The 13412-nt window shown below is 42.6% G+C and overlaps 1 protein-coding gene across 4 annotated transcripts in view; it reads left to right on the top strand.

Annotated features, from left to right (window-relative positions):
- The window catches only part of phrf1 (PHD and ring finger domains 1), an 87958-nt gene that overhangs the window by 59472 nt on the left and 15074 nt on the right, over positions 1-13412 (top strand). For all 4 annotated transcript variants that reach the window (XM_059652072.1, XM_048545490.2, XM_048545489.2 and 1 more), the window contains 3 exons: positions 4182-4339; positions 4930-8349; positions 12626-12783. In XM_059652072.1, coding sequence (XP_059508055.1) covers positions 4182-4339; positions 4930-8349; positions 12626-12783 — 3736 coding nt within the window. The remainder of the gene's footprint in view (positions 1-4181; positions 4340-4929; positions 8350-12625; positions 12784-13412) is intronic.

Here is a 13412-nt window from a genome sequence, read left to right as displayed (position 1 = left end):
AGCAGATACATGGTAGCACCACCATCTTTGTCAGTCGTGATCCAGACTTAGAAATATGTCATCGTTGACAAATCTTGTAAATCTCTTCCTAACAACATAGTGGGTTTACCTATAGCAAATGGATTGCAGGGATGGCCTAGAATTACCAGTGGCTCCCACATTCCATGAATAAATAAAACAAATTTTATTTTATGTCTACAAAAAAGTTACCCCAAATGAATTTTAAGATTATTGCACAACTTGTAAATTTTGCAATTAATTTGCCCTAGTTAGTTGAAATCCTCACTGTACAATCTTTTTTAGTTCTACATTTTTCATCAATTTGCATGCATATTTGCTCCTCTAACTGTCTGGCATTCCAAACTATAACTACAGCAGTGTGATTGGCCCTCTTTTTGTTCCTCAGTTCAACTCATGCTTTCAGTTGACTTCTAGCATGACATTCCCCACAGATGTCATTGCTTTTTTTTAAGCTAATGTTGTGACCATCTTTCCCCATTTTCACCCCACAATAAAAAACTTCATGTCTTCCTCCTCTATCCTTTTGACAACTTGGTAACCAGAAATCTTGAACTGCCATTCCACTCCTTTTTTAAACCATGTCTCAGTAATGATTATGATACCTTTTCTAATCACACATCCCATTAGTTATTATTGCCATCTACTTTGCTTTTAGCTGATTTAAGATTTACCTTTTCTTCAGTAACTGTCTCGTGCAAATACTGAAACAAAATATTCAGTCAGTATTGCTGGAAATAACTTTTTTCTTCTTAACTAATTTATTGTTTGTATGCTCATTTCCCACCTTTATATTTTAACAGTATCGTATCAGCATAGTTAAGTTCAGGGCTGAATGTTGATTCTAGGCTCCTGATGTGGAGATATATCAGAGGCAGTGAATCACAGCTAAAATCTCTTAATTTTTATGTCATAGAATGTTGCAGCACAGGAAATTGCCTGTGCACTTTGAAAGGACTATTTAATTGGTCTTATTCTCTTGCTGTTTACTCAACATCTCTGTTTTTTTTCCCCTTTCAAATATCAATCACATTCGACTTGAAACATTTAACTTTGTTTCTCTCTCCACAGATGCTGCCTGAACTACTGAGCTTTGACTGAACTTAATTTTCACTTAAGATTCCAGCATACTTTGCTTCTATTTTCTCCTGATGTACTCCATCATAGCTGTTCTGGCTAGAAATTGTTTGCTGTCAATCCTTGGAGATCTAATAGGTTTATGGTGTATCGTGTGGATTCATATTGTGGCCTGTAGCTGTAAACTGCTGCACTCTGGGACCCATTGAACTCAATCATTATAGTCATGATCTAATCCTAGCACCTTGGTCATTTTGGCAGTTTATGTATGGTTAAAGTTATTGGGAAAATAGTTCCCTATTAAAATTATTTTGATTTTTCACTACCTGTGTATGTGGTGAGTAACTTTGCAGCCCTGTGTTCTACTAGAACATGTGCACTGTCCTATGAATTCTCCAACGATTTGAAGGCTCGCATCAGAACCATGTCTACTTGCTACTCGCAAAAACAGAAATTGCTGGGAAAGCTCAGCAGTTTGGCAGCTTCTCAGGTCCCCAAGCAGAAAATGAGGTTTTGTTCTTTCATCTTGTGATGAGCTTCACTGGAACAGCGCAGCCAGCCTGAGACAGATGCTGACCTGGGAACAGGTTGGTGTGTTGAAGTCACAGGCACCTGAAAGCTCGGGGTCTTTGTTGTGGGCAGAACATAGATGTTCTGCGGAGTGGTCACCCAATCTACACTTGGTTTCCCCAGTGGAGAGGAGACCACATTGTGAGCACCGAATGCCATAGACTAGATTGTGGGAAGCGCAGGTAAAGTACTCTTTCACCTGGAAGGTATGTTTGGGCCTTTGGATGCTGAGGAGGGAGGACATAAACGAGCGGTTGTTACACCTTCAGTTGCTGGGGAAGGTGCCTGGGAGTGGGAGTGGGAGTGGGTTGGGGTGGGTATTGTGGGTGGGGTGGGCTGTTGGAACTGAAGGAAGAACGGACCAGATGTCCTGGAGGGAACGGTCCTTGTGGAAAGCGGACAAGGGAGGGGAAGGGAATACGTGGCTAGTGGTGACATCTTGCTGGAGGTAGTGGAAATGGTGGCTGATGATCTTTTGAGTGTGGATGCTCATGGGATGATAGGTAAGGACAAGAGGAACCCTATCACTGTTTCGGGAGGGATGAGAGGGGTTGAGGATGGAAGTACAGGAATTGGGTTGGACCCCATTGAGGGGCCTGTCAAGAAGGCTGCTGGGGAGTCCTCAGTTGAGGAAGAAGGCAGACAATTTCAAAGCTCCTTTTTATTTTATTCATTCACGGGGATAAGGGACATCGCTGGCTTGGCAGCATTTATTGTCCATCCTTAATTACCCAGAGGGCAGTACAGAGTCAATCATATTGCTGTGGGTCTGGAGTCACATGTAGTCCAGACCAGGTAAGGATGGAGTTTAGTTCCGTAAAGGACACTAGCAACTCAGATGGGTTTTTCTGACAATCGACAATGGATTCACAGTCGGTGAGTTTATCTACTACAGTGGTGTATCCGCTATAAATCCACTGACTCCCACAGCTATCTGGACTCAATACCCTCGTACCCTGCTTCCTATAAAGACTCCATCCTGTTCTCCCAGTTTGTCCATCTCTGTCGCATATGTTCTAACGAGGCCAACTTCAACAAGGGAGCTTTGAAATGTGCACCTTCTTCCTCAGCTGAGGATTCCCCAGGACCGATGTCGCCAATGCTGTCAGCCAGCTGTGACCCACCTCCCACAATTCCATCCTCACCTCCTGCCTTTCCTCCCACAACAGTAATAGAGTTCCCCTTGTCCTTACCTACGATCCCATGAGCATCCACATCCAGAAGATCATTGCCCGCCATTTCCACCGCCTTAAGCGAGATGCCACCACTAGACACACATTCCCCTCTCCTCCCTTATCCGTCTTCTGTAGGGATCATTCACATCAGGATATCCTGATCCAGTTATCCGATCCAGTTTTCCTTTACTCCCAACACCACACCCCCCCCTTACACTCTGCACCCTCCCCTGCAAATGCCAAAGCCATAACAACTGCCCATGTACCTCCTTTATCCTCAGCGTCCACGGGCCCAAACGCACCTTCCAAGTGTAGCAGCACTTTACCTGCACTTCTCACAATCTAGTCTACTGCATTCGCTGCTCACAATGTGGTCACTTCTATATTGGGGAAACAAAGCATAGATTGGGTGACCGCTTTGCAGAACATCCACATTCTGCCCATGAAAAAGACTGTGAGCTTCCTGCCACTTTAACACACCACTGTGTTCCCTGACCAACATTTCTGTCTCAGGCTTGCTGCAGTGTTCCAGTGAAGCTCAGCGCAAGCTGGAAGAACAGCACCTCATTTTCCGCTTGGGGACCCTGCAGCCGTCTGGATTCAATATCGAGTTCAGTAGTTTTAGGGCCTGAACTCCTCCATGCTTTATCCCCCAACCGTACACACCAGGCCTTGTTATTGTATAACAAGGTGTGGAGCTGAATGAACACAGCAGGCCAACCAGCATCTTAGGAGCAGGAAAGCTGATGTTTTGGGCCTAGACCCGGTCTGATGAAGGATCTAGGCCCAAAACATCAGCTTTCCTGCTCCTAAGATGCTGCTTGGCCTGCTGTGTTCATCCAGCTCCACCCCTTGTTATCTCGGATTCTCCAGCATCTGCAATTCCTATTATCTCTTGCTATCACGTAGTTTGCCACACTACCTATTATTAGCTACTAACAGTCTCCATTAACAGCTATTCATTCTCCTAGCCAAATCTTTAACCACTCCTGTGTCTGTCCAACTGTCTTCTCTCTCCGTGCACTCTATCCCCACCTACCATTTACTCCTTACCCACATACCCCCTCCCCCATCAACCTACGTTCTGCACATGAACTGACATTTTAGCTCCATCAATTCTGAGGAAGGATCGTTAAAATGTTAACGCTGATTTTTCTTCACCGGTGCTGCCATACTGCTGAGCTTTACCAGGAACTTCGTTTCTGATTTACAGCTTCTGCAATTCTTTTGGTTTTTATTATGTCTACTTTCTGCTTTGGTCTTACAATCAATTGGCTGGAAATGACTCACTTCAATGGCAGAGAATGTTTAAACAGAGATTAAATCTTTTCTTTGTGACAGGAATGGAAGACTTCCAGTTGTTGCACAGGAAGGAGCGCCAGAAACTCCCCCCGTACCCGATGTGTTGGGAAGTATCCTAGCAGGACAGAATGTCTTACTGATGGACAGTTCTGATGTTGTCATCAATAGGGATGGAAGCCTAAAGCTTAAAGATGGAGGTATTATCCAAAATACAGCATTTAGTCATTTTTAGACTAATCCCTATTTATAGTGGACGAATTCTGGTCAATACATTTGCTTTCATGACCTTTACAGTCCATAGAAGAAGGGTCCCGAAACGTCAACTTTCCTGCTCCTCTGGTGCTGCCTGGCCTGCTGGGTTCGTCCAGCTCCAAACTGCGTAATCTCTGACTCCAGCATTGGCAGTCTTACTTATGTCTTGATAAGTTAGAACTTGCTTTCTCTGTCAGTTTTGAGATGGATCAGAACTGTCCACATTTGCCTGCCTTTTCCCCATTAGCCTACATTCCCAGTCTCCTTGCTTGTTCTGTCATAACCCCTCATTATCTTGGACACCTCAGTTAAATCTCCTTTTGAGTATGCCTCTATAAGTAGAGGAACCCCAGTTTTTCCACTCTCTCCATGTAACTGAAGTTCCTTAAACCTGTTGTGTTATCCTGTTGAACTGCTATGCCCCACCCAATGTCTTGCCATTTTCTTCTTAAAGTAATATAGCCCAGAAGTTAGTTTATAAATGTGTGTTGTGTAAAGTATTAATTGTAAAATTTCCTTTCTGCTCTTACATTAGGGCAACCTGTAAAATCAAGTAACAACAAAACTGGTGAGGCATCGAATAGATGTTCATCAACAAGTGCTTGCATCTCAGGGATCTCTGTAAGCACCTTGAAAGATAATCAGGAAACTGCTGGTCTTGTAACTAATACTGCAAAACCTGTCTTGGGTACGTTGCCATCTGCATCTGGTTTAGCTTCCAAGCCAAGGCAACAAATGGCATCCAACAATCTAAGACCTGCCTTTTCGGGAACATTTACTCCAATGCCTGAAATATCAGTTGGTCCTCTGCCTGGTGAATCTGTTACTTTGCTCAATACACAGAGGACAGGAGCATTTAATAAAAGTGTTGGGGACAGTCAAAAGAGTACCAGTGGCTTCACACCTTTTAAATGGTTGAATAGCGCCTCCAACTTGCTCTTCAAAAACAATATGGGCTCTCTGAACAGAGTTCCACCGAAACCACCTGTTAGGAGGCTTGATATATCAGAATTTCCTAGGATACCAAAGATCAAGAACCAAACTGGTACTTTAAGCTTTCAAACTGGTAACAAGCAAAGCAATGGAATACCTCGTGCCTGTATCAACAGACTTGCAGGTAATGACCGGAATAGCCAGGCTACAAAACCAATGGAATTGGGAAATAGTGAAAAGGATATTGAAAGACCTGTCCAGCAAAGGCATCAATCTTCTACCATCACAGGTTCGACTGGCTGCTCCAGTACTTTTCAAGAAAAACACCAAGCTCAGGACTTGGTTTCCAGCTCATCTGGTCAGGGTTGTACAAAAGTGACAAGTAGTACTGGTCACTTGACTAGTCTGCCAAAGTTGGATGCCTATGACCCATTTGAACCCACAGATGATGAAGTTCAGCATTGTAGCAAAAGCAGCAAAAATACTTCACGATTGAAACGCAACATAAAAAAAGAAATAGATGAGATATATGATCCATTTGAACCCACTGGCTCTGATCCATCTTCATCAAATTCCACTCCTGATAGGAATGAGTCAAGATCTGGAGGCGAATCCCCAGTGCCCAGCCCTGGTAATGATATTTCTGAAGGAAATGAACACACGACTAATACATTAAGTCTTTATTTTAATGTTGATACTACACAGCTATCTTGCACACAACAAACGGAGCCTTATAAAATCAAAACTGAAGCTCTAACATTAGAGAAACCAACTGACAATCCCGATGGCTGTAAATCTTTTACTGCGCCTTCTTTGACCTCTGGAGCAGAAGGTATTAGTGAGTCTCAGGCTAATATTGAGGACAAAGATATAAAATTGTATGTAGAATCTGACATGAGAAAGTGGGGCAGTGAACGCACTGGACAAGTATATTGCAACTTTTCAACATCTAATGACAAACAGTCTGAACAGCAGACAATAAATACAGACAGTGATGGCGTTAATTCTTGTGTAGGCTCTGAAGAGGGTACTTTACAAGTTGTCACCAAAATTGTTCCCACTTGTGTGCGAACTGATGCAGATACTTCATCAGAAAATGAGCTAAGAAAAACAGTGAATAAAAAAGCCCACCCCAAATCAAAGGCTCACTCAAGATCACGATCAAGATCGCGTTCCCACAGCCAACACAAATGTAAGAGCTCAGTCTCTGAAGAACACAAAGGCTACAGGTCAAGGTCAAGGTCAAAGGAACGGAAGAAGTTAAGGTCCCGCTCAAGGGAGCGACGGAGATCAAAATCTCGGTCAAGGTCTCGCTCCAGCAGCTCCGAGAAGTTTAAAAGGCGAAAGCCCAAACAAGATAGGAGCAAAGAAAAAAGAGGAAGACGTTCCAGATCAAGATCTCGAGAGAGGAGGTCAGGTAGTTCCTCCTCTGGCTCATCTACAGACAGTCACAAGCGAAGAAGGAGAATATCAGGATCAAGGGATCACAAAGGCTTCTCCAGGCACTCTTGGAGCAGTGAGAAAGGCAAGAGGAAGCTGTACCGACGGGAACAGTATGACAGACGAAGCAGACGGTCAACCTCTTGGTCCAGGGAGAGAAAGCGCTCAAGATCATGGTCAAGGTCCAGAGATAAGAAAAAAGTATGGCCTAGATCTAGGGAGAAGGTAAGGTCCTGGTCCAGATCAAGTTCTAGAGAAAGGAGGTCATGGTCTAGGTCCAGCTCTCGAGACAAGAGAAGATCACGGACAAGATCAAGTTCCAGAGAGAAGAGAAAACCAGCTAGGTCCAGGGAAAAGAAAAGATCAAAGACTCGATCCAGATCTAGGGAAAGGAGAAAGCCAAGACCTCGATCAAGAACCCGCTCCACGTCTAAAGGTCAGAGTAGATCAAGATCGAGAGATAGGTGTTCACAATCAAAATGCCAATACCCAGAAGTAGATAGAAAACAAACTTTCTTTCAAGATAAAGTAAAATTTGATGAGAAGGATCAAGTGCAAAAGAAAATTTCAACTTGCAGAGATAATGAGCCTTTGGAGAAGGAAGCTTCAGTAAATAAGTTGCCTATTTCTTGTGAGTCTCAGAATTTTCAGGAAAGTAACTTTATACCAGCTATTCAGAACTCATCCTGTTCAGTTGCCATTAACGAGGAACCAGCACCATACATTGACAGTACACAGGAAGAAGAAGAACACAAAGAACTACTTGATCAAAACAAGGACTCCAGCTGTAAAAGTGAGAGCTTAGGAGAAACTATTACTGATGTTTCTGTTGGAGTTGACCACATTTGGGAAAGCATTAACTCTTGCACAAGCCAGGCTGATACAGTAATGAAAAGTTCCAATATTGTATCTGAGTTTCTACAAGTTAAAAGTCCTTGTTACCAAGTGTCTGCTGCTCCAGATGAGGTTTCTATTCCCTTAATATGCTTTGGCAAACAGGAGGAGATTCCACTCTTATCAGTAAATGAAGAAACAGCCTTGAGACCTGAAGCTGAACCATCTCATGATCATTCACCGGCTAAACCTGATACATTTCTATCTGTAACAGAGAATTCCACCACTGCAGATTCAGTGGTAACTGTAGAAAACCCAGAAGAATCAGCAGATATGAGTACAGTTGAGGAACAGCATAACTCCAGCACACTTGTTAATGAAGCAGTAACTTTGTTTAAAAACAAACACTTTGACAGTGCAACAAGTACCTGCTCCCAGAGGAATGAACCAAATCAAGACACTGTGTCGGCTAGCTCTGGTTCAAACAGTTTAAATAAGCAAGAGGAAGCACAGAGTGATGTGATTGAAAATGACTCCTTGGAGACAAAGCCAGAATCAATGAAAACAGAGAGCAATAAGGACTACAAGGAAATTCCAATGTTGGAATCAACAGAGTCTGCAAAAGTGAAGACCGCAAGTGAAACTAGTTCCCAAAGCACTGGAGTGAAAACTAAACCCCTTGTCAAGAGAGTTACTTGGAACCTGGAGACAGAGGAGAAGGATGAGGCATCCTCTGGGAGGCCTGCAAGTAAGTGTAATTATTTTCAATTGTACTATTTCCTTTGAATTCTGATTGCAGACAAATTACAGATGGTCTCCTTTCTTGACATTTTGCACTGTGGGGCAAGATCTAATCAAACATTATAACGTTTATTGTTAACTCAACTCTGATAATTGAAAATGCATTATTTAGAAGGATTTCAGTGCTTACTGTGAGGTATTTTTCACTAATACTGCATTGTTAAGTTAGATAAAACATTTTCAACGATTTTTGCCAATTTGTTGCTGAAATTAGTTTGCCGCGATGATGTTATTATCGTTCAATTTAGAAACAGTGCCCGAGAATTTGACAATGTCTTGGAATGCCAGGTGTTCAGCGTCATTACTTCTCTGAACATGGTCGCATCTTTTGGATGTCTGCAGTTTACAAGTGCAGATTGTCCTGAAGTTGCAGCGTGCTGCTCACTGCACAGCTACAGGCTGTGTTGAGAATACCGATTTAAGGTATTTGTGGGATGGGAAGGGAGAGTAAATAAAACTCCAGTAATCTTGAATGTGTGGTCTGAAGAAAGTTGGTTGAATGCTTAAAGAAGAAATGCTTACAGGGCTATGAGGAAACAACCTGGGATTAGAATGAATTGGATAATACTTTCAATGAGCCAACGAGTACATGGACAAAGACTAAGGTTTAAGAGGTGAGAGTGTGAATTCCCTTGACATCAAGACAGTATTTGATTGAAAGTGGCATGAAGGAGAATCATACCTGGCAAAGTGGAAGATGGTTGTTCTTGTTGGAGTTAAATCATCACAGCCTAGTGCATTTTGCAGGAGTTTCTCCGGGAAGTGCCCTAGGTCCATTTTCCTTCAGCTGCTTCAGTAGTAACTTACCCCGCACCATAACGTCAGAAGTGTAGATGATTGACTATTTATTACCATTCATGACTCCTCAGAACCTGAAGTCGTATGTGCTCTTGTGCACCAAAACTTGGATAATATTCAGGCTTGGGTTGATAAGTGGCAAGTGACATTTACACTATGCATCTGTTCGGCAATGAGCATCTCCTCATGACATTCAATGGCGTTGCCAATGCTGAAATCTTAACTGGACCATCACGTGAATGTTAAAGCTAGAAGTGCGGGTCAGAAGCTGGGAATTCTGCAGCAAATAATGCCCCTCACTTACCCCACTCAATCCACTCAGCCCAAGAATTCCTCAACTCCGTCAAAGACATAAGGATAGACGACGAGGAAATCATGATATTGTTGATATCACTGCCCTATTTACATCAATAGACATACCACTAGCAAGGGAAGCAATGACAACACTGCTGGAACAAGAGCAAGACCTCAGTGAAAACCTCTCCACAGACAGCATGCTACAACTACTGGACCTATGCCTCACCACCCACTTCACTCTTCAACGGCCAAATATACAAACAAATCAACGGGACACCCATGGGATCACCTGTCCGGACTCATAGCAGAGGCAGTGAAGCAAAGACTAGAAAGGACGGCCCTTCTGCTAATCCAGCTGCAACTATGGATATGCTACGTGGACAACACCTTTGTCATCATTAAACGGGCGAAACTAGAGGAGACGCTCAAACTTATAAACAACACTCTCACCGGAATAAAGTTCACCAGAGAGGAGAAGAACAACAAACAGTTCCCATTCCTGGATGCCATGGTAGAGCGCAAGACAAATGGGGAACTCCAAACGAAAGTGCACTGAAAAGCCACACACATGGACCAGGTACTGAACTTCGACAGTAACCATCCCAACATACACAAACAAAGTTGCGTGCGAACACTGTTTAAACAGGCAACACCACACTGCAGCAACACAGAACTATGCCAAGAGGAAGAGGAACACCTCTTTGAGGTTTTCAAGGAAATATGGATATCAAAAAAACTGGGTTAGAAGATGCCTACACAAACATCATCAGGAAGGTACTACATGCCCTGTGACACTCATCACACTACCATCCATCAGGAAAACATCGGAACTAACTGGCTACAAAAAGACACAACTGATGACACATGGATAAGGAGAACCACCAGTTCGACTGGGACAAGCTGAGCAGAGACAGGCACGGGAATTCCGAGAAGCCTGGCACTTGACGAAGAAAGCCATCAATAAACACATAGAACTCGATCTCATATACACGCCACTACGAAGGATAACCAGAAGTGAGGCAATCCAGCTCAACAGACTCCAGAGTTTAAAAACCAGGCAGGAAAACACGTCATTGGAGGCTGCACTGAGGATGTTACCCAGCATGGTAACGAAATGTCTGCGGAACAACAAACCAGCTCAGCAAGCCAACCAACCTCAACGCTCTCAACCTGCGCTACAAATCTACTCCAAAACCTTAGAACTCACCTCTGACTCCCCAAAGCCTGTCTATCTATAAGCCACATTTCAGGAATGTGATTTAAAAACTCTCCACTTGTCTGGATGAGTGCAGCACCAGCAACACTGTGAAGAGGCTTGGCACCATGCAAGATGAAGTGGCTTACTGGATTGACACACAATCCACCACTTTAAGTATTCAGTTCCGACACCACAATGCACAGTGACAGCAGTATATACCATGTACAAGATGCGCCTTGGATTGTTGATCAGTATCTAATTAATTGGAACAAAAACAAAGTTGCTGGAAAAGTTTAGCAGGTCTGGCAGCATCTGTGAAGGAAAAAACAGTTAACATTTCAGGTCTGGTGACCGAACCTCAGAACTGAGACAGTAGAATCTCTTTCATCTCCATTCACCAGCTTGAGTGGTTCACTTTTTTTTTGACCATGCGAGGTATTTTACCCTTATTAACAATAAAGGTTCAATACCCGCTATTCTGCTCAATTGAATATTTTATTCAATTCGCTGTTGCTTTCTGATGTACACCATCTGGTTCCTCTGCCTGTCCTAGGCTAATGCCATGTGGGTATTCAATAGTTTTGTATTGAGTTACTGATTTCAGGTTTTTGCTGTATGTCTTGGCTGTCGATGGATGCCCCTTAGTTTATTGATTTCCACTATCTTCATATCTCATATACAGCTATTTCTATAATGGAGGCATGGATCCAGTGGCCAGTTCATCATATAAAGTGTATTTGGGTATATGGGCATCGTCCATTGATTTTGATGAAAAGTCACAGAAACCCCTTCTTTCATCACAGATATTGCCAGGCCTGCTTTGGGAATGTGTTTCATTTGCGGTCTTCTCTTTCACAGACACTGTTGACTCCAACAGTGGAATTTCCTTGTATTTAGAATTTGTGAATGGACCTGGAAGAGACTTTCCTGTCTCACTAAACATACGCAACTAATTCATAACTCCAATTAATTAGATACTGATCAACAATCCACAGTGCATTTAGTACATGGTATATACTGCTGTCTGTGTATATTGCAGTCTGGTTTCATTGATTCAGGGTTTCATTGATTCAGGCTTCCTATCCAAGGAGTCATTCAGTCACATCTCTGTGCATCCTCTTGCTTATTTAAACAGTTTGAACCAGAGCTAGCCGACACAGTCTCCATGATTTGGTCCATTCTTATGGGAGCAGGTACCTGTTGCACTGTCAAAGTGTTCGTTTTAAACAAAGCTACTGCTTCATTAACAAGCGATCTGGAGTTTTGTTGTTCCTCAACTGTACTCATGTGTGCTGATTCTTCTGGATTTTCTACAGATATCACTGAATCTTCAGTGGTGGAACACTCTGTTACAAATAGAAGTGTATCAGGTTTCGATGGTGCTTCCACAATTCCAGGGTTCTATAAATTAGACACTAATTTTATGGAAGTTTGTAGAATGTGAAGAGGAGCAGACAGATTAGACATAACAAGGCGTAGAGCTGGATGAACACAGCAGGCCACGCAACATCAGAGGAGCAGGAAAGCTGACATTTTGGGCCTAGACCCTTCTTCAGAAGTCACTTGTGTTAGTTGGCAAGGTTAAGAGAAGGACCGTACTTTTGTAAGCACTAAATGGTTTGAAAGCATCTGCCACATCTCCTGGACAGACGTTAAATTTTATTTTTCTGTGTATCCAGCCATTGTCGACATTGGAAACATCCAGGGCCTAAATGTGTTAAGAGTTTATTACTCACCATGAGCCCGTGCTGAAGATCTTAAAGTATGCTAGCTTTAGAATTCTTGAGCAAGTGTAAAAGGTTAAGATTGCACTGTGGCTATTTGAACCTGTATTATATTAATACATTAAGCATTGTGAAGATGATATTCATTTGAGATATAGCAAGATTAAAAGCTTTGGATTTAAAATGTCTTCTGAATTTGTATACAGGGACACCGTTCTCCTACAGGGTGCACAGGTTTAATAAAGAAAGCATGTGGAAAGCTCCAGAAACAAGTCCACCACCAAATCAGGTGCCGATGTTCCAGCCTCCAGCAGCAAATTTTATGATTCCTCCACCAATTTTCCCCGGTCTGTTTCCACCTCAGGTTGGTGCTAGCCCTCAGTTTTGCGTGTAGGATCCTGGCATAGTTCTGCTTCTGCAGTGATTATGGTTATGGGTTCATGCCAAAAACAGATTTTCAAACTCCTGTTTGGACAAATTGCCCCGTTCTGTGAGAAATTCCTTCTGTAAGGTTGAAAAAATGTGTGTAAGAGTCAGTGAAGCTATTCAGCCCTTCAAACTTATTTTGCCAGTCAGTAAGATCATAGCTGATCTGTGCCATAACTCCATCCAAGCTTCTTGGTTCCAAACCATGGCTAGAAAAGAATTATTGATTCTGTAACAATTGCAATGAAGGAGTGTTGTTTTTGAGATTTTATTGTCAGTCTGCTTTAAAATATACCAATTAGATGATTTTTCAAATCTGTTCTAATGAATAATTAGGTTATTGCTGAGGATTGTCACTGAAAGTCTATACATGGAAGATATGCATGAGTGCCCCCTGAAAAAATGGTAGCAACCAAAGGACTCCAATTTAAGATAATTGGCAAACCACCCATCGGCCAATGAAAATTTTTTTACATAGTTAGTTGATCTGGTCTGTAATGTACTGCCTGAAATGACAGTAAACCTTCATACCAAATAGGAGCAGATGAAGGCCATTCAACCCCACAA

This window comes from Stegostoma tigrinum, chromosome 17 (genome assembly GCF_030684315.1).
Source record: "Stegostoma tigrinum isolate sSteTig4 chromosome 17, sSteTig4.hap1, whole genome shotgun sequence".
Classification (NCBI taxonomy): Eukaryota; Metazoa; Chordata; class Chondrichthyes; order Orectolobiformes; family Stegostomatidae; genus Stegostoma; species Stegostoma tigrinum.
Note: the sequence above shows the minus strand (reverse complement) of the source record. Positions and strands in the feature narration are given on the sequence as shown.